At 39.0% G+C, this 21,965-nt stretch overlaps 2 protein-coding genes across 6 annotated transcripts in view; both read right to left on the reverse strand.

The window, feature by feature from the left end:
• Positions 1-220: 220 nt before the first annotated feature.
• On the reverse strand, positions 221-7,475 carry NRAS (NRAS proto-oncogene, GTPase). Of its 2 annotated transcripts, none has more exons than XM_067727358.1 (7): positions 7,321-7,475; positions 6,695-6,822; positions 4,468-4,646; positions 1,975-2,134; positions 1,285-1,408; positions 933-974; positions 221-825 (listed from the first exon to the last, which is right to left on the reverse strand). In XM_067727358.1, exons 2-5 carry the CDS (start codon positions 6,803-6,805, stop codon positions 1,289-1,291), a joined length of 570 nt encoding a protein of 189 aa, XP_067583459.1. In that variant the 5' UTR covers positions 6,806-6,822; positions 7,321-7,475; the 3' UTR covers positions 221-825; positions 933-974; positions 1,285-1,288. The 2 variants fall into 2 exon arrangements, with proteins under 2 accessions (XP_067583459.1, XP_067583460.1); XM_067727359.1 differs by having other exon boundaries at positions 221-843.
• Positions 7,476-7,577: 102 nt separating this feature from the next.
• The window catches only part of CSDE1 (cold shock domain containing E1), a 36,913-nt gene continuing 22,525 nt past the window's right edge, over positions 7,578-21,965 (reverse strand). For all 4 annotated transcript variants that reach the window (XM_067727350.1, XM_067727349.1, XM_067727348.1 and 1 more), the window contains 13 exons: positions 21,736-21,864; positions 21,485-21,610; positions 20,642-20,854; positions 18,524-18,664; positions 18,274-18,438; positions 16,885-16,992; positions 16,100-16,275; positions 15,146-15,258; positions 14,024-14,143; positions 10,988-11,166; positions 9,962-10,125; positions 9,265-9,397; positions 7,578-8,894 (listed from right to left, as the gene is read on the reverse strand). In XM_067727350.1, coding sequence (XP_067583451.1) covers positions 8,847-8,894; positions 9,265-9,397; positions 9,962-10,125; positions 10,988-11,166; positions 14,024-14,143; positions 15,146-15,258; positions 16,100-16,275; positions 16,885-16,992; positions 18,274-18,438; positions 18,524-18,664; positions 20,642-20,854; positions 21,485-21,610; positions 21,736-21,864 — 1,815 coding nt within the window. In that variant the 3' untranslated portion in view covers positions 7,578-8,846. The remainder of the gene's footprint in view (positions 8,895-9,264; positions 9,398-9,961; positions 10,126-10,987; positions 11,167-14,023; positions 14,144-15,145; positions 15,259-16,099; positions 16,276-16,884; positions 16,993-18,273; positions 18,439-18,523; positions 18,665-20,641; positions 20,855-21,484; positions 21,611-21,735; positions 21,865-21,965) is intronic.

Raw genomic sequence — 21,965 nt, forward strand, 5'->3', positions numbered from 1 at the left:
ACCTTTCTCTTGGGAGAGCCCCAAAACAGGTCTCTAGAAAATCAACTTCATACATGTAAGAAATGGCATCTGCTATCATATTGGTATATCTTTCCCTCAAAGCTAGACGGGTCACAGACATATCTCGCACAATCATTTTCATGTATAACAGTTTCTAAGACATCTATTCCACTGAAGTATTGTAAAGGAAGTCTACAAACCACTTCCAGGAAAAAGGCACTTCATTGTGAAAGTCAGATTTAATTACAAGAAAGTCGAGAAGACGAGGATAGACTCAAAAAAGTCAGTATTCACTTTTGTATTTCTGAATACAGAGCAGATGCCAGTTTATAGAATATAGCTGATAACATTACAAACAAACCAAACAGCAACATTAACTATATTCTCAGCAAAACAGTAATTTATGACATTTCTCCAAAAACCAACATAGTTCCAAGTTCAACAGTAAAAAGGAAAAAAAAATCACCAGCAGTTGCTACTTCAGAGCTCAAGACATTGTTTTCTACAGAATTTCACGTTTCTACAGTTTGGTTCTCTGTTTCAGAGCATTAATTGCTTTTCAGATGAAAAACCTGGGGTGGTGGAGGTTGGTTTGTGTGTGCTCGGGGAGAACCCAGGGTGGAGAAATACTGGGAGTAACAAGAGGTTCATTTCTCTGGTCAGACAACCAAGTGAGGAGGTAGTTACTCTGAGAACTTCTCAAATAGAGAATATTATACTGATCTACTGAGAGTTGGGGAAATCGCAGGAGCTTCTTTGTGAGACTGAAGATAGCAACAGCAATACTTCTCCTCCAGGGAAGTCAGGACCAAGGTGTCAGTGCAGCTGAAATAAAGATGGAGTCTGTATAAATGGTACATAGAGAGTATTAGAAAGACAAGGTTACAAAATCAACATAAATGATAATACATTCATTTCCAAACCCGTCCTACCTTGACGGTGGCTCTTTTCTGATGCTAGAACTTTAAAAGTATCTATGAGAAAAGAATACACACCATGTCATCATCATGTAGTGATCCTTCAAGCTCCTGGTAATACATTTCATAAACAATGTCTTCTAATTTCTAATATTATTGAAAATTTAATAGTCTGTAAAATAATTAAATGTTTTAAACACAGTTTAGGCTGTGGTACTCTCAGAAAGGGTGCCATAAGGAAAGTTCTTTATTTTATAGCTGTAAGTGAGCAGAAACTGTTAAATAGCAACACAGAAAAGATAATAGCAACACTCCTCCAAATTACCTAAATAATGTTTATAATTCTGTCAAGAGACCACATGCTCACCTTGTTACATCACTACACATGGCAATCCCATACAACCTTGAGTCCCATCATCACTGCTGTTGAGTTTTTTCATTCGGTACTGACGTATTTCTCTTACCAGTGTGTAAAAGGCATCTTCAACACCCTATAAAAGAGAGAAAATGATAAAGACAGCTTAACAGACACAACCCAAGTTGTAAGTTCTCTCTCATTTGTACTTCTTTATGTGGATTTAAAATTGCAATTATTAAATTATTAGCTGATAAAATAGGCTGATTCAGCATTCCTATTGAGTCACATTAGCAGGATGATATACAATAGCACTTTCTGCAAAGATAACATTTAAGTAAAGGAAAATGGATAACATGGGACATACAGAACTACCAGATCTAAAGCTTCCATTCAGGAGGGCCTATGCCTTAAATAGTAGCTGGTGTTGATAGATGAAGGACAAATGTTTTAAGTATCTTTAATCAAGGGTCTTCATTTTAGAAATATTTGTGCATGTTAACTTGCATGAGTAAAAAAGAAACCACACTTGAATATTAATAAATTCATTTTGGGTTTAAACTGAAGATTAAAAAAATAGAACAGTATTAAAAAAAATCCAAAACAGCAAAGAACGTGGATCATGTCTCTAGTGAAGAGTCAGTCAATCAAACTTTTCTGCCTTAAATAAACCCTTGCCAGATGCTAAAAGCTGTACTATACCTGTCTGGTCTTGGCTGAGGTTTCAATGAATGGAATCCCATAACTCTTGGCCAGTTCATGGGCTTGTTTTGTGTCAACTGTCCTTGTTGGCAAATCACACTTGTTTCCTACTAGCACCATAGGTACATCATCTGAGTCTTTTACACGCTTAATCTGTTCCCTAAAAAAGGGAATATGTTATCATAACAGAAGAATAAACGTTTAGGAAGGAATAAACAGCTAGGGCAAAAAAGAAAATCTAGCAGATTTCACCTAGCCCTATTAGCTTCTATACTGAGTTTCACTGTTTTTCTACTTATAAAAGGCCTTACATACTAAGAAGACTGGTGTAGACTTGATGCAGCAGCCGCAGGGAAGCCAAGTACCAGTTCACCTTCTATCTTGACACATGTCCCTGTTAGGCTCCTTGATTCTCCAAAAAGCTTGGCTCTGGAGTTAAACAGCAACTAGAAATCACACTCTAGGTTAAGGTCTGAAGTATAAAAAGTAAATCTTACTGCCTCCAAATAACTTTTTGAAGCTCCCTTGAGAGTGACAGTATTTAATGAAAGACAGTCTATCCACTTCTCTAGATGGATGGTGTCCAAACATTTTCTTCAAACAAATTATAGCTGGAAGTCCAAGACATAAAATAGGAAACACCAGAACTGCTCTTATTAACAGGAGACTAAAGGATTTGGAACTCCCAACTGACAGTTCTCTCTTCAATGACAAGTAAGACATACCACACAGCAGTTTGGAAACTACTGTTCCAGATTCTCTTGATCAACCCTGTCCAATAGGACTTATTATGGTGATGGAAATGTTCTCTAGCTGCACTGTCCAACTATATGCTAGTCATATGAAGCTACTGAACACCTGAAAAGTCAGTTGCTAATGGGGCCGACGAACTGATTTTTAAGTTGTTTAATTTTAATGAATTTATTTATTTATTTTAAAATAAATTTATTTATTTTAAAATAAATTTATGTATTTTTGGCTGTGTTGGGTCTTCGTTGCTCTGCACAGGCTTTTCTCTTTGTTGCTGTGGCGAGCAGGGGCTACTCTTTGTTGTGCTGTGCAGGCTTCTCATTGCAGTGGCTTCTCTTGTTGTGGAGCACAGGCTCTGGGTGCACGGGCTTCAGTAGTTGTGGCACACAGGCTCAGTAGTTGTGGCGCACAGATTTAGCTGCTCCACGGCCTGTGGGATCTTCCCAAATCAGGGCTTGAACCCATGTCCCCTGCACTGGGAGGCAGACTCTCAACCACTGCACCACCAGGGAAGCCCAATTTTAACGAATTTAAATTTAAACCACATATGGTTTGTGGCTACCATACTGCACAGCACTGCTCTAGACTCTTCCCTGGGATTACATACAAAGTCATGTACTTGAAATGCATTTCACTGGCTATCTGCAGAACTGAGCTTTGGTGTGATGGCAGTAACCTATGTGAAGGGATAATATAAGACAACCTAAGGAGAAAAACGATTTCTAAAAATTCAGCAAATAGTTTTTTGGTGCTTGCCAAGTGCTAAGCTTTTTATTAAGTGCTGCTATTAACTGCAGAGAGAAAATGGAAAGTAGAGCAGGTTTAGGGGAAGAAAACCAGTTTTAGACTAGTTTGTTTCTGAGAGTCGACATCGTCATATGGATGGAGCATATGCCAAGACTCAGGCTACAGGCAGAACGCTTGTGTAGCATTTACTCCATGCTAAACACTGCTCTGAGTGATTCACATATTTATTAACTCGTTTAATTTTCAGAGCAACTCTTGGTAGGTACTACCATCTCCACATTATAGATAAGGAAACTGAGGCCCAGCGATTTAGTAGTTTGCCCCAAAGTTCCATGGCTAAGAGATGATGGAGCCAAGTTTCAACCCAGGCAGAGTCTGTATTCTTAACCATTATATTATTCTGCCTAAAGAACACAGAGCTAAGAAAAAGGAGCCCTGAGTTTTTGGTCCTGGCTCTGCTATGAATAATAATCATGACTATGAAAACCTAACAAACCACCTTCTGAACTTTGTTTCTGTAAAATAAGAATGTTGTATTAGAACTTTTATGGTCCAACTGAGCTTTGAAACTTTAAGGTTCTGTGGAGAAAGACCATCTTTATCTAACCCCCCTTTGCCTTGCTTTCATCTTTATCTAACTCCCCTCCCCCCATTTGTTTCTTCCCACTATCTTCTCTATTACTTACTGAAGAGTGTTTCTCAGAGGTGTTTTCCTCTCTGTGATCTCTCATAACACCTCTAGTTCTGAATCACTCCCATTAGCAAGCAAGCTTCATTTATGTATTATCAGGCATTCTAGACATAGTAGCTTATATAAAATAAACTCCAGTATTAACTTTCAGTAATAACCCGAGATTCTCAATGTCACAACCTAAAAGCAATTCTTTTCATAATGAAAAAATTGCATCTTCCCTAGTGTGGTATCCTCATTCTCACCCCAAAACTTCAGAACATACTTAAAGATCATCCTTTCAGAAAAAACAATGCTCCTAGTACCTGTAGAGGTTAATATCTGCAAATGATTTGCTATTATTGATGGCAAATACACAAAGGAAGCCTTCGCCTGTCCTCATGTATTGGTCTCTCATGGCACTGTACTCCTCTTGTCCAGCTGTATCCAGTATGTCCAACAGACAGGTTTCACCATCTATAACCACCTGTTTTCGGTAAGAATCCTGGGGTGGGGAGGGGGGCAGGGAGAGAGGGAGATTCCATTTTTATTAAAAATCACAGGGAATGCAATGCTATTGCTAAGGTTAAATAAGCTCCTAACCAAGTCCAATTCTGTCTCTTTGGTTTGTCCCTCAAACTGCTGATATATAATCACAAACAGAAAGTACTTAATGTCACCCTAGGAAAAAAGCCCCAAATGCTATATGCCTATAGAAAGGAAAATGTGGTCACTCTGTTCCCGGAAAAGATGAAGAAAACATGGTAATTGAAAAGACAGTTCTACCGCACTTAGACTAGAGATTACGTTCATTGAAGTATGAACTGTACTTCTTCTTTGAGTTGTTTATTGTCCATTTACAATTCTAAACATACCTCCACCAATTATAACTTGGTCCAGGATGCACTATCTTTTGTGTTTATGATTAAATACACAAATACCTTTTATTTCAGACAAGGTTATAATATCAAAATATTTTTCTCATCATGACAGACTGTACCTCTGGGGAATATTCCTGAATCAAATTCCTAAAGGTTCCAAACGTGGTATAGTTAATTAATTCCTTGGGAAGACAGACATGCATAGATCATATTAAAAAAAAATTTCAATTTGACTCTAAGGCAAAAATTTTACTTGTATTTTAATATTTATGTTCTGGGACTTCAGTTCAAAGAAAATAACCTCATCACACTTAGTAAAGATCTGGCTCCAGAAACAGTATGTAACATAGTTTGCCAGCCCATTTGCATTGAACAGCGCCTCTGTAACTCACGCCATTGCGGGACTGTAATATACTTTCAAATTAACATAGAATTCACATTGTCCAAATTTCCTTAAAGCATGAGATAGGGTCAAATGTATGAGTGTTCTGAGGAAATAAGCAAAATTAAAATGATAAAGATAGGTTTTAGTCAAACTAATTTATGATAATATAAGTCAGAGAAGTGGTCATTTCCTGGCAGGATAGGGGGGGTTACTGACTAGAAAGGGGCATGAAAGAACTCTCTTGGGCATTGGAAATAGTCTATATTTTTATCTATGCGGCGGTTACATAAGTGTACACAAATTTAAAGCCACTGAGCTATAGATGTAAGATTTATATACCTTATGTATATTACTTCACAAACAAATAAAACAAATAAAACTCTGAAAAATAATAAAATGTTCTAACCATTAATACTAAAGCTGGTAAGCCTAAAATAAAACTTTGCCAAGGACTAATGACTAATTTTTAATAATGGCTATATTAGAGTTAGCTTGCATTAAACACTCAATGGCTGGGTGGTACGAAGACCAGCATGTGGATTAAAATAATCTCTAGAGTTAGACGTTTCTAAACGGAATAAGATTACAAACTCTTTACTTAAAGGACTTTAGATGACATTTACTGAAGCCAATCTATAACATGAACTCCCACAAAAACAACAGAAACTTTAAATAAGTGATAATTACACAGTGTGTTAGCATCCACAAAAATTTAACATATTTGATTTTTCACAACATCCCCTGGGTGTCAGGCAAGACAGGTTTATGGTAATTTAATAGATGAGAAAAGTGATCTGCTCACTATCATATAACTAACTGCAAACAGGGACTGTATTCCTAGGCACAGTGACTCAAAATCTTATGCTCTTTCTTCCCCAACCCACAGTCTCAGCTGCTTCAAGTGGCTAAGAAACACTCAGATCTCTGAATCCTTCATCTCCATCCTGCTATCATTCAGGTATTCTATGACCTGTGTTTCTTTTTAACGGAGCTGTCATATGTGGAGAAACTAAATGAGTCCAACACTGAGTTTGTAACCGTTTTCAAAACTGTTAAAAACTGTAAACTTTTTAGAAAATCATCAGTAGCTAATAAAAGTGAACTCTTCTCCAAAAACAAGTAAAGCTTTACTTACTGTATTACTGAACACAGTGCCCCAAATAACTTTTATTTTCTCTCCTGATTATTCCTTTAACTAAGGAATAGGAGAAAGGTATGGGAAAGGGAATGGGTTAAGAGTAAACTGAAAGAGAGAGGTATGGTCAGCGGACTGCCTCTGGGCCTCACCTCTATGGTGGGATCATATTCATCTACAAAGTGGTTCTGGATCAGCTGGATTGTCAGTGCGCTTTTCCCAACACCACCTGCTCCAACCACCACCAGTTTGTACTCAGTCATTTCACACCAGCAAGAACCTGTGGGAAAGCAGCAATTAGGGTTAACTGTCGAACCACATCTACAGTACTTCAAAGCTTTCTGTAATCAACAGTAACTAAAACCAGAGTCTGAAATGTATTGGTTCCGTACACGTTCATCGCCACTTGGTTCTCAAAGTGATTCAGGAGTGCAAAAACACTTGCAGGTTACCGTGGATCTCAGAATTCTGGACTAGTCTTCTAGCTACCCCCACCCTCGTCTATTTTTCAGTAGCCCTTGGGCCCCGCCCTCAGCCTAAGGTAAAGAAAACCCCCCTTCCTACTCCTTTAAATCTTCTGAGCTCTGGGGGGCGGCCTCCAGACCGTCTCCCCTTCTCTCTATCCCGCCTGTCTCCAAAGAGCTCCCCCGTAGGGCTCAAAACGAAGGACCCCCCGCCCAGGGCCTTTGTCTCCAGCTCGTAGATTCCGCTCGATTCCTGGCAACAAGGAGTCGTCAGCATGCTCCAAAGTCGAACGCTACACACGCCAGAGCCTTACCTCAAGCTCCACTGCCTCCGCTTCGGACAGATTTGGACCACAACCGGGAAAATTGTTGGAGACCCCGGAACCGCCATGAACAGCCCCCACCAGGGAGCGGCACTTCCGGCCCCACCCGCTACGCAATCAGTCGGCGCCCCAGGCGCCGGAGTCCCCGCCCCGGCCACGTGGGCCTCCGACCCAGGAGTCACGCGGCAGGCCGCACCCAGACCCGCCCCTCCCATACAGGACGTTTTAATAATGAAAGCGCTAGGTGCTAGTGTCTCAAAAATCAGTAAAACTTTATTCGCTTCCATTCTTTCGCCATTAACAGAAAACTGGAGAAAGCAAAAGTGTTAACGTGTTTACAAAGATAAATGGCCTCTTTACCCAGAGAAGATCAAAACCTCAAACGACAACGGGGAAGATAAAACACCCTCCCCCACATCCCCTGAGCTGACCCTTGTCATCTTAGACAAAGCCTTCAGTCCACTGGCCAGGGACCCTGTACGTGGCCAATTCAAGTTGAGGGCCAAGAAATCAGACCAATCCTTTCCCATGATATAAAGCCGAACAGAAGCTACACCAAGGGTCAAGTGCCTGTACTTTTTACAGGACACAGGAACCAGGCGTCTACTTATAAAAAAAACAAGATTCATTTCAGGCACAACTTTTTTATTATTTTTTGTTTGTTTTTGTTTTGTTTTGAAATCAGTAAAAGAAACTGGGTCCTAGAAGCTGCAGTGATCTAAGCAGCAGCAAGTTTGTGCATTCATCCTTTTGTTTTTCTTTAAATACGTTTAAATTATCACACTGCTGGCACACCTCATTTGCATGAAATTCTGCACCATATATACTAATTGTGGTAAAGTTACAACCCCCATCCGGGGGTGGGGGGGGGAACTACCCTGGAAGATAATTTTCACTGAAATCTAACCAAACTTCATTAAGTGGACTGTGATAAAATTATAAATGATATGAAAAATAACATTTTAACATTTGGCCATCAACTTAAAGAACTGGTTTGCCTATACAAATTTTTGTAATTTTTAATATATTCTACCATCATATGGTCCTCAGAATTAAAGCATAATGAACAGAAAAGAAAAGGAAAAAGAATGCAACTGAGTGCTAAGGCAGAACATCTTGCCAAAAGTAATGAAGGTAGAGTATATATACTAAGTATCAAGTGCAGAATTTCATAGGGCCAACAAGGTAACAGTCTATATTTTTCACTTACACAGGCAGAAGTGGATTTTGCAATTACCAGTTGCGTTAAATGCACCAAATAAAGCTCCTAAAATTGATTCTATAAGGCGCCACCTTAAGTTTTCCAGGCTGCAACTGTGCATAATTTTAAAATGGTTTTCTTAAATTTATTTATTTTTTTAAACATAACACGAGGAAGGTGTTAAAACTGGTGTAACAGCTCAATAGAATAAGTATTCCAGATTTTGGGAGGGATGAAGAGGGAGATATTCAGAACCCTTCACCAGAATCCCCCCAACTTGATCATAGTGGATTAATGATGTGCTTTGTGGATGTGGTTAGTCAATGACACCAGCTTGACGGATCTTTCTTTCGGCACCAAATCCCTGTGAGGAAATAAAATTGCAGTTAATGACCTGGGTGTATGACAATCATTGTACATTCACAATTCCAAAAGGGACTACCAAAGCATTACTCTCAATCACCACCAATTCTTTTGCAGAGGAGGAAATCTATAGTAAGCCTTCCTAAACTATGTTCAAAGTATCAGGAACACCAAGAAATGTTCCTCTTACTGTAAGCAACCATTACGTTAGGGGCTGAACCAATGTGCAGGGATGCTAACTAGTTATGACAGCAATACTGAAGCACCTTGGTAAAAAGTAAGCTCTTTGAGTTCTGCTAAAATAGGTTCTCAAGTAGTATGCTGGTCTATCAGTTGCCCCCATCCGCCCAAAACCTTGTATGCCCTCATACCATTGAGTTATCTGGTCCCCTTGGCTGACGAAGAACCATTAGGCGAGGAGCACTGGCATCATCCAGGGTGATGTTCTTCAAGCGATTGACCAACCTATCAGGTCGTGGAGCTGCAACAGCCTTGGGGCCCTCGCTGTAACAAAGTCAATAGGTGAGAAGAAGCAACACTTGATGGGAAGAAAAGTACATGCAGAGTAGTGTGTCTTCTACCTAACTACCCAAATGACTCAGTTTTAATGAGGGGAGACTCTTGCCTCACCTAGCCAACTAATTAACTAGCAAGACAGGGCAGACAAGTTTATGTTTTTATTCTGAACTCAATGTTTATTACTGCTTAGGAGCTGGAAGAATCATTTGGGTGAGGGTCATCCCGAGACTGGTCTGCAACCAGAAAACCAGTTCCACAGACACAAAAAACAATGTAGCAGGTATGGAAAAACATTAGAAAAGGAAAATATGAAGAAATATTTCCAGAGACTTCCAGCTCCTCTCATGCTATTTTGTTATTAAAACAAAACAAAAACATAGTGCCAGAAATGCTAAACTACAAAATTTAGACAATGAAGAAATAACCAGAAAGTGGCAGAAGAGGATTAAAAAAAAAGCAGTGATGGAAAAGTGAAAAAATATGATAAAGCAGAGATTACGAAAGAGACAGTCCAGGGAGGTTACTAATCAACAACAACAAAGAACTCACCAGACTCGCCAAACATTACAAGCACTGCACTTGCCAGTGCGCTGATTAAAAATCACTGAGAATTCCACCTCATCTCCTGCCTGTAGCTCAATGCCATCCTGAACTTCTTTCACATGGAAAAAGAGCTTCTTGCTATCTCCTACTTCATAGTTAATGAAGCCAAACTGAAATTTTAAAAAGACAGCATAAAAAAGACATACCACACAGCAGGGAAAAGAAACTCACTTTGAATGAAGCACAATTTGCCCCTAGCTAGTGGGGTTTATAAAATGTGGTGTCAGTGCTGATGCTCGCTGCCTGGGCTATAACAACAGCATATGGGTCTGCAAAACTTGTCAGGGAAGAAATGTATCTTTGAAACCACTGCCATCCACTCTATCATAGCCTGAGAAACAAAGAAAGGTTACCTTGTGCCTACATATATTGTATGAACTACGCTTTTGAATTAAGCAAAATCATTAGGAAGCTGTTACTTGAACATATGCATTGTTTTGATACCTTCCAAAATTATTAAGCTGGGTTATGGTATTATTAGAAACAGCCATACAAAATGTTAGTCACTGTACTGATACCAAAAAATGTCCTCTCTGAGGACTCAGAGAGATTTCCTTGAGATTTAAGTACCAGGAATAGTTTTGTTTGCCCGAAGCTTATTTTATGAACACTTCTACACATGGTTTCTTTCTTTGTGTGGTCTGTAAAAGAAGCTCTAAGCTCAAGTATGAAAAACATTATAGTCTTTCTATCCTGGAAATCTCACTCCAAACTTATTTTCCCCATTGTGTTAGCTATTAATACTATTCTTACTTTCCTTTTGCTACTATTGCCGTTTTTTCTTTCCATGTGGTTTTCTCTGTGTTTTTAATAAGCTACTTCAAATCACTGAAAAGGGGGGTAAAGTGGAAATAAAAACCAAATGAATGTTGATGGTTCCCCCTGGGCTGAAAAAGTTTCAAGGTTTTGGTTACTATTTGGTTACCAACTCATAAAAGGATCAAATTCAGATCAAGAGATATAACCACTTACCTGATCTTTCACACACTCCACTGTGGCCCTACGCAGGGGTGTGATGTTGTAGGCCATAGTCTGTGCATTTTGGCCCAAGACACACAACTGGAACTTGACGCTCTCCCCTTTCTGTAGGCAATCCCCTTTGTTGGCCATCCCAACTATGCCAAATGGATAGACCTCACCTTTCATATCCCCTGTAAGGAGAAACAGGTACAAAGTCTAAAAGCTAATATTTCACGACAGCCCTCTGCTGATGGTCCTAATGAATTTTTAATTTGCTAAAAATATATTCACTAGGAAGATTTTTTTTATACCTAAGAAATTCTACTTTAAAGCTCCAATAAAATCCTGAAAGCTAAATACTACCACAAAAACAAATGAGAACTTGTAACTCATTATCACCTTACTAGCTAATGAAGAGTTTTAAACCACATTTATGGGGAAAAAAAAAAAATAACACTAGCACTCACAATCTTATTACCTTTCAGCTTTTAAAGCTCTATGGGTTGCTAACATGATCCACTGGATTATCTTCTTCCCAAGTTCACAATATGAGCCAGTCAAAAACATTTCTGATCCATACCCGACTGGGCATTAAACAAGCCAGGCATAGGCAAAAACGCAAAATAGATAAATCATTTCTTGGCATTCCACTTCCTTTCTTTGTTCTGATTGTGGCTCCCTCAAACCTACAGTTACCTTTCTTCTAGATCAGGGCCCATCACACTTTTTCTTAAAGGGCTAGATAGTAAATATTTTAGTCTTGTAGGATCCTGTCTCTGTCATGATGACTCAACTTTGCTGTTGCAGTGAGAAAGCAATCAAAGACAGTATGTAAACAGTCTTGGTTGTGTTTCAACAAAACTTTATTTATAAAAACAAGCTATCTTATTTGCTGAGCTCTGCCCCAGAGTAAAAAGTTGGCTGGAGGTCAGTGCAGGCTATGGATAAAAACCAGGCCAAAGAGTCCATCCAGATGCCTATCAGTTCCCCTGGATGGTGAATTCACTGAATCAACGAAGGTGGAAAAGAGGGGAAAAACATTAGATGGAAGACGAAGCTTCAAAACTGGGAATGCTTTTAACCGTTCTCTTGATGATTATAGGGGGTAAGTGAAGATTTTCTTCTCAAAGTTACGGGAACTAAAAACTGAGATTTCCAATAGATCAAGTCATGCAGAAATACTAAAGACAGCTAGTCTGTCTTAGTGGTACTAGCAGTAACCACTATTTATTAAACACTTATACTGATGCATATTTAATCTTTATAGAATATTCTGAGGTTGAAGATATTATCCTCATTTTAAAAATGAAGAAACTGGGGCTTCCCTGGTGGCACAGTGGTTAAGAATCCACCTGCCAATGTAGGGGACACGAGTTCAAGCCCTGGTCCGGGAAGATTCCACATGCCATGGAACAACTAAGCCCACGTGCCACAACTACTGAGCCTGCGCTCTAGAGCCCATGAGCCGCAACTACTGAAGCCCACGTGCCTAGAGCCCATGCTCCTCAAACAGAAGCCACCACTATGAGAAGCTCGTGCACCGAATGAAGAGTAGCCCCCGCTTGCCTCCTCTAGAGAAAGCCCGCATGCAGCAATGAAGACCCAAAGCAGCCAAAAATAAATTTAAAAAAAAAAAAACAAAAAACAAACAAAAAAAAACCCCGAAGAAACTAAGCTAGTAAAGATTTAATTAATTTGACTTAGGTTGTATAGCTAGAAGTGGAAGAGCTGGTATTCAGATCTAGGTCTGTCCGGCTCTAAAACCCATGGTCTTATATTGGGTTAGCTGTATTCCTAAATAAAAGAGCTGTTCTCACCACCAAGTGGGGAAAAGTGACCTTTCTAGTCGCAGAAAACTCTAGGCTTAGAGATTTCAGGGAAGTTTCCTTTTCCACAAAACCTTGCTTTTAGACTATCAAATAGCCAGTGTTGAAGAATTAAGTGGATTGGGGGGTGGGAATGCAAAAGTAAATAAAAGGGTGCATGATACAGAGGAGGAAATGGGGCACTTTGATATTACCTCACGAGTTTAAGTTAGTTGCCCATACCCTCGTGGCCCTTTTAAGGATATGGTGTCACCATGGCATTAGTTTAAGACTGACTTGCTACAAAGTCAATTCATATTTGGAGATGTGTGTATTAGGGTACTGATTCTATTAAAAACAGAAATTTCTAAGAACCTCATGTAGTAAAGGAACATGTTCATCAAGGCTCACTTCCTTCTCTCAAATGACCTTCTCTTCCCCACTTTATGTTCTCCTATGACTCCTAGATGACACAAGATTTATTCCCTTTGTGAGCCAAGCTATCGTCTTTGGTTAGAATTTCAAATCCTCTCATCAACCCCATCATTATGGTAATTCTGCTGTATTAATCATCCAGTGTTCCCTACTAACACTTCTACTGCAAACTTATTTTATGCACAAAGTTGGTCTTTCTGGCATTAATTGTTTGGGGTAAGGGATGACACCAGGACTCAGGGAGTTGTCAAAGATGGGGAGAAAAAGGCAGGAAATGAAAATGTAGGGGGCCTTGACCTAGAGAAAAGTAGTAGGATCCCCATGGAACCCTGGCTATTAAGTAACAGATACAGTAAACTTTTACAGGAGGCAAAAATGTTTATAGAATTGAACAGTTACTAGGAAATTTTGTTAATACTGATGTAAATAACCAGTGAATAACAGAGGAAAACTGCAAAGTTGTACTAAACCCAGCCAACTTGAATGTCTGATTATCAAACATTAAATGCATATTTTTAGTGTGAGATTTTGTTCTCAGTCTATTTCAGTATAACTCACCGTTAGTAGCTCACATATCAGCCATATGCTCCACAGCAGTCATTTGTTCACAACATAAACCCAGGCTGATCTCATTTCCAAGGGATATAAAAAAATAAAAACCAAGTATTCTGGGAATAAAATCACTTTTCCTTGATTCAGTTTTTAAGGAATTTGAAAATAACTGCCACCCTACCATATTTTAAAATCTTCGACGCACTCATCTGAAGGTAAGGCAAATTTCAAAACAATCTGATAGCGATGTTCTTACCTTCGTCCATGATCTCAATCATTCCTTGGTACTCAGTCTGTGTTGGATCGACACTCCTCAAGGGGCGAATGACTTTACCAGAGTAGATGGTGGGATCAGCTTCCTCAGTAATGCCATTCACTACAAAACAAAAGCATGTATACCTCTCCCTCAACAATTTTATTTAAACTCTATTGCATAGGACCAAAAAAAAAAGCGAACATTAACAGAACAAACGTTAACAGAGGGTTGGCTGGTTGCCTGCCAGTCCTGAAATGCAATACTTCTAAACTACTATTAAAATAAAGATGTTTAAAGACTTAATAAGTATACATATTTAAACATGTCTTGCTCTCTCACCTTTTCCACATGACCAAATATCACCTTTTTAGTGAGGCCTTCCTTGGTCTCTACAAGTATTGCTAACCCCAATACTTATATACTTCCCCAATTTATTTTATCTTAGTATCTTTCTGAACGTACTATATCCGATATTTCACTCATCTTTTTTGCCAATCTGTCTTATTTATTTCTTCACTGCTGTACCCCCAGTTTCTAAAACATTTATTAAACTGAATGAATGTTCTTAGCTCCCATTTCTCTAGAATAACACCAAGAAAAAGTATTATTTGGTGAGTTTACACGAAAGCCAAAAAAGTAAGTTGTAGGCCTTTTAAAAGTCAAAGATCCTAAATAGCAACGATTTCCTTAAGTTGCCATTATTCTTCACATTTAAACTCATTCTTCTCCAAAATCGTCTTCTAGAGGAATGCCTCCTCCCCCAATCCCATGGAGATTTATTATCTTGGGGTTATTTTTAAAAAGAGATATTGAACTGATAATAAACTCAAAGCAAATGACCTAGAAAATCTAGAACAATGGTTCTCAAACTTCAGTGTTCATCAGAACCACCTGAAGGATTTGTTAAAACAGACTGCCCATCTCCAAAGTTTTGGTAGGTCTGGGGTGGGGTCAGACAACTTGTATTTCTAACAAGTAGCCAGGTGATGCTGCTGGATCTGGGGATCATACCTGGAGAAACACTGATCTAGAACAGTAGGCTTTTCTCTCCCTCTCCTACCCCACCCCTCACCCTCCCTACCCAAAACATAGGCCTAATAATCAGAAGTCACAATTCATTACCTGAGTGTGTTTTGTTCACTTTTTCTGCACTGACTTTGTTGCCTTTTCCTTTGGACAAGCTGTACTCGACCATGTCCCCCAGTTCCAGGCTATCAACGTCACCAGAGAACTCACTGCAGGGGAGGGAAAGGAAATGACATTTGCAAAAGTATTTACCACAAACATCAACAGTAGCAAGTACCCTTTATTTCTTCTATTATAATATTCATGGTGTGCTTACTTAAGCTGGATACTGTTTTAAGCACTGACTCATGTAATCTTCAGAAACATCCTATGAAGAGGTACCATTATCCTCAGCTTCAAGATAATGAAACTAAGATGACAGGAGGTTATTTTCATTTGATAAAACTTACACAGGTACTAAGTAGCAGAGCCTGGATTCAAACTGGAACTGTACGGTTCTAAGAGCCCATGCTCTTAACCACTATACTGTAACACCAAATGAAATATACAACTCTCTGGTAGCAACACATAAAACTGTATCTTTTAAAGCATTTTTTTTTTTTTTTTTTTGCGGTACGCGGGCCTCTCACTGTTGTGGCCTCTTGCGTTGCAGAGCACAGGCTCCGGACGCGCAGGCTCAGCGGCCATGACTCACGGGCCCAGCCGCTCTGCGGCATGTGGGATCTTCCCAGACCGGGGCACGAACCCGTGTCCCCTGCATCGGCAGGTGGACTCTCAACCACTGCGCCACCAGGGAAGCCCAAAACTGTATTCTTTTACTGAAGCAGAAAGGCTCCTATCCAATGTTCAAAGCAGGTACAGGTCTTTATCTTTTGACCACATGTTTTCTATACAGAGGTAGACGGTTAACTTTATATATTGCCAAAATTTCACCAATATGAAATTTGAGATTAAAAAATACATAACTACCCAATACTAATGTTTTTGACTCCAAAACCAAAGAATGGATTATGGATTGTAAGCTCTAAGTTCCTAAAAGGCATTCCTCACCTGTAATGGAAAAAGATTTCCTTATCATGATTGGCTGTTTCAATAAATCCAAAATTATCCTTCAAAGTTGCCACATAACCCAAGAGCCTCTTGGAGTTGGAATTACGACCTAGGAGTCGCACACAAGTTGCAATCTGCTGTCCAGGCCTCTGTTTGTCACTAATACTAAATTCAACCTGTGAAAAATAACGATGCTCATTAATATCATGTCATTTCACGCCAAGTGGAAATGACAACTCCCCCAGACCTTGCTTTCCACTCTAAATATCCTTTTTATAAATACTCTGATGGAACAGATATTCACCAGAACTATCACTTCTACTTCTCATTCCACTTTTCACAAGGATCAAGTTTTGCTCTCCAGTGTGTATTCCTTATAGATTCTTAATTTCTCTAAAGGACGTCAACTAGAAAACCAGACATATTAAGTATGACAAAAATGAACAGCAATATAAAAACCTTTGGCGTGGTTTTATTTTGATAATGCTTCAGTGACTGTTTTAACTTTCTTACCAATTTTATTAATTTTATATAAGTAATTGCTTTTGACATATCTAATGCTTAAATACTAACTCCTCAAAAAGCTTTAACAAAAAGCTTGCTAGACCCTGTTCTTATTGAATAAGCTGCTTTTAAATAGGAAGATGTTCATATATTAAGCTTGTAAGCACAAAAGAATGTTAGCAAAACTTGATAAAACTTAAAGAAACCATTTTTCAGGATTTATGATGAAGATGATAACCTTTAACCCTCCCCCCTCTCTCAAATAAACAGAATTATCTTGCCTTGTCTCCTATCTGAGGAGCATTAGATCCTTCCACATCCTTGGCTTGAAAAGCAATAGTCAATTTCACCCCACAGTCATCATAAGCAATAATACCATCCTCAGCCTCCTAAAGAAATAGTCAGAAAACAATGAAAAGAATCAAGAACCACCACCAAAAAAACAATATAAGCACAACTGCAATTATTACAGACTCCTGAGCCAAAGCACTGGTACAGCTGTAGAAATTTCCTACCTAGGGTTCTCTAAAATATGTATTTTTCGTATGAATAATAGATGGTCTTGCCTTTTAACCCAGGGCTGACTCAGTCTGCCTAATTTGGTCTTAAAGTCTTAACCTAATTTTAATGTTGAGAAGGGAACGCTTACTGACAATATGCCTATTCTATAGTGTTCACGGCCAATCAACAATCACCCCCACCCCAAAAAGAAGCCCTATCTTCCTGTCAAACTAATTAGTGTTTTATAAAGAAACCCTGAATTTTTCTCATCTGTACCTCTATTCAGTGAGGAATATCCTTTCCTCATTTATCTCCACCTATTAAATGTCAATGACTTAGTGAAACCATCCCAGATCCTGCCAGTTTAGAATTTTTGCCAAAGCTTTCTCATTGACCTTTTATAGCAATATTTAATATTGTTTGAATCACCTGTTTCTATACAATTCTTGTTATTTACTTAAGAGCAGAGGTCATCTTAGGGATAGCTTCATATTTACGGATTTAGTGGATTTTTCAATAAATGGAGTTCAAATGTGTGAACTGAGTCTACCAAAATTTCGAAGTTTTAAATTGCTTGGATGACAAGTACTATCATTTTAGATGAGTGATGCTAAACTGGGGGTGATCAGGGGACATTTGGCAGATTCTGGAGACATGTCTGGCTGTTGTACATGGGAAGAAGGAGAGATACTGACCTCTAGTGGGCCAGGGATGCTGCTAAACATCCCCAAATGCAAAGAACAGCTCCCCACCCCCTCCCACTCAAAGAATTATCCAGCTCAAAATGTTAATTTTTTTTTTTTTTTTTTGCGGTACGCGGGCCTCCCACTGCTGTGGCCTCTCCCGTTGCAGAGCACAGGCTCTGGACGCACAGGCTTAGCGGCCATGGCTCACGGGCCCAGCCGCTCCGTGGCATGTGGGATCCTCCCGGACCGGGGCACGAACTTGTGTCCCCTGCATCGGCAGGCAGACTCTCAACCACTGTGCCACCAGGGTAGCCCCCTAAAATGTTAATATTGATGAGATTAAAAACCCTGCTTTAGGTTAGTTCACTGTTAATATTACAGGGAATTCTGAAAGAGACAATACTCCATTATTGTGTGGACAGTGGTTGCCTTTAAGCAGATGAGGAATAAAGAACTGCAAAAATCATTTTGATTAAAACTTACCTTTTCTTTGCCTTTATTTGGGCTAGTGGTTTTAGGATTGGAAAAAGTGGCTTCTTTTTCTACGGTGCCCAGAAAACGATGATCTGAATGGGAGTGGAACGAAACCGTGCCCTTGGGAAGTTTTTTAATCCTAATAGCATGATTTCTTTGGGCAGAGAGCATATCCTACAAATGATAAACAAAAGTAACTTTAAAACCAAAAAAGGAAGGATCAAGAAAACCTCCCATACTTTTCTCAAAAACTACTCACAGGAACCACAGTAAACTCTACTTCATCTGCAATATGGAACTGGTTCCCATCCAGAATTTCACTGAAGTGGAAGAACATACGAGCATCACGATCCACACATTTGATGAAACCAAAACCATCTCTCATGGCAGCAATTACACCCTGAAACCAAAACAATACTTTTACTGGCTGTGCAGATTGTCAAGACAACAACATTCAAGATTGGAAGTATCATCAAGTTAAATTCATTAGGAATTCTCTGTATTAAACAGCCAAATTTTGTGACCACATTTTAATTTTTCCACTTAAATACAAACTCATTGATTTCAATAAAGTAAATTAATTTCTAAGCAATTGCCTGAGACTCCCCAGATGCTACTTCTTGGCCAACACGCACTAGAAAAATTATCATTTTTGAAGTAAATGCATACAACATATTCCATTTAATTTTCAATTCTGTGAAAAATATTGTTTTACAAGAAGAGGAAACTGAGGTTGAAAGAGGTTAAGTAATTTTCCCAAAGCACACAGCTAGTAAGTGGCAAAAACCAGGATTCCAAATAATGCCCAAGCTTTATGACACTGTAACTTCCAGAAATTAAAAATCTACAGAACAATACTCCAAATACCCCAGAAGTCAACTAAAGGCAACTCTCTAATCTCTACTGCAAAAATTTCTGAGTTTAGGCACAGGAGGACTTAAGATTTAGGTTTGAAAAATAAAATAAATGAAGTTCTATCCTCATGTTTTTTTCCTTCATACTAAATTATCAGCTCTGTAAGGGCATTATATCCAGAGTAACTGGCACACGGCAAGTACTCAAATACTTACTAAAATACAATTATCAACCCACCAATGACTTACATATTTACATATTACAGAGATGATTATTATTATTTTTTTTTTTGCGGTACGCAGGCCTCTCACTGTTGTAGCCTCTCCCGTTGCGGAGCACAGGCTCTGGACGTGCAGGCTCAGCGGCCATGGCTCACGGGCCCAGCCGCTCCGCGGCATGTGGGATCTTCCCGGACTGGGGCACGAACCCGTGTCCCCTGCATCGGCAGGCAAACTCTCAACCATTGCGCCACCAGGGAAGCCCGAGATGATTATTCTATAATCAGTTTTGAATATAGCCTAAACAATACTCTGACATTTAATCCTTGCTATATCCTGATAGTAAGCAAGCTATTCAACAATGTACTCCATAGTGTAAAGCAAAGTAGATCTAAGAAACTAAACATGCATTAAAGTTTAAAGCACATTGCAAGTGTCAAACAAGATCAGTTCTCCTAACAGTTAAAAAGTTTCAAGAAACTTAAATTTTCATTGAATGTATCCAGTTCTACTGACAACACTGAGATATACTGTAGATGTTATGACTCCAAACAGAAGCAAATGTAAATTACATCTGATAAAATTAATTCACGAAAACGGAACTTGTAAAATATGTTTCAGCAACAATTCTGGCGTATATCATTTCCAGACATATATTCACTAAGAAGAATTTGCAAAGTCCTGCTGTAAAAACGAAAGAAACAAAACCTACTTTGTTTAACCTACTGTTTACTAAACATTTTATGAACAGTCTGGAAAGATCTACTTTCTACAACGATGAACTTAAATCTTCTCAGTCTTCATATTTAAGGGCCAGAGAATCACTGACTCTCAAAAGACCTTAGAAATCATCCTCTCCAGATTTTTTTTTTTTTTTGCGGTACGTGGGCCTCTCACTGTTGTGGCCTCTCCCATTGCGGAGCACAGGCTCCGGACGTTCAGGCTCAGCGGCCATGGCTCACAGGCCTAGCTGATCTGCGGCATGTGGGATTCTCCCAGACCGGGGCACGAACCCCTGTCCGCTGCATCGGCAGGCGGACTCTCAACCACCGCACCACCAGGGAAGCCCATCCTCTCCAGATTTTAATTCTACAATTTTCTCTCATCTATTTCAAGGTAACTGGCAGAGCTAAGTGTCAAACCCAGATTGACTCAAGTGTCTGTGTTCTCAATCACCTTAATAAGGTAATTGCCCAATATTGTCAAAACTCAAAGAATTTTGAATACCATATTACAAACTTGACTGTAACATTGCCCTGCCACCTCCAAGACTGGGTACGTATCTAATAATACCCAACACTTACCATTTCTCTAGCTTCATTAGTGAACTGAAATGTATTTGACAGAACTTCTATGTTGGTTGCTCGTTCTAATTTGTCACGACGGTCTGTTGAAATATTAAACCTAACATGGTCGCCTTCCAGCAGGGTCACCTTGGATTTCGTATCTTTGTCTCCAAAGGGAAGTTCTTTAGGAATCACAAAATCAACTTTGATGCGTCCTGGCAATGGGTCATTCTGATGAAAAGGAAAAACTATTTTAGCTGGAGATTTCTCACCCTTCCTAGTTCTAAGTCAAACAAGAAGAACACACAGCAAACCCATTTTATAACAGATAGCTCCCTAAAGAAAAAAAAGGTGTTGATAACATAAGTCCAATTTGAAAGGTTTGTGTTCTATGGTCACATGACACAACCATAAAATCATGATACTGCAGTTAAGATCCTGCACTCTGATACTGAGAGATTTTATTTAAGGAAAAGAATTTCAGTCTTTTATGTTCTACATTTCCTTAGCAATGACACCACTGGTCTCATCTCTTCACCCCACCCCACCCCCACCCACCAACAACAGGACAAAAAACCAAACTGGGATGCACGCATGCACACATGAATTTTTTCCCCAATCTAACCAGTATTTTTTTTGCCCCCTTCTCCATATCACCCAGTTTAAAAAAAAAGAAAGAAAAACATATTCATGGATGTACCAATGGTTTCTCATATAGTTTAATTACACACATAAAATACTTAACTGCTCCACTGTCACAAAATTACATTAATTGAAAGTAATAAAACTTCTGTATACCATACCGTATTATTCTATTACTGATGAGGTGTAAGATGACTCTTCTGAAAAAACACTATTTACCTGGGTTTTACTGGGTACTTTTGGGATAACTTTGGTTACAGTTCCTTCAAAATGTTCAATGCTGATATCTTCAAAAATGACTGTTCCTTGAGGCAATAGTCTGACATCTGTTGCAACTTCTTTACCCTAAATCAGAAGGGAGTGGAGAGGGCGAGGGGAACCATGTCACTTTAAGTGTTTCCTAAAATTTTAACTCACTACTTATCTTAAAAGAAGGCCAAAGATCAAGTTATTCAACTATCTTATCTTACATTTCTGTCCTTGATTGTGAATTCCACGTCATCTCCAGGCTGCAAGGTTTCTAAGTCACCCTTAAATTCACTATAGTGAAAGAATATCTCCTTTACAATATCACCTCTTTCAATAAAACCAAACGCATCCTAAAGCCAAACAAATATGAAGAAACAGCAGGAATATTATGTACTATTCAGTGCACATATTTATGATTACAATTTACAATCAATAAGCCTTTTCACAAAAT

The sequence above is a fragment of the Pseudorca crassidens genome, chromosome 2 (assembly GCF_039906515.1).
Source record: "Pseudorca crassidens isolate mPseCra1 chromosome 2, mPseCra1.hap1, whole genome shotgun sequence".
Lineage (NCBI taxonomy): Eukaryota > Metazoa > Chordata > Mammalia > Artiodactyla > Delphinidae > Pseudorca > Pseudorca crassidens.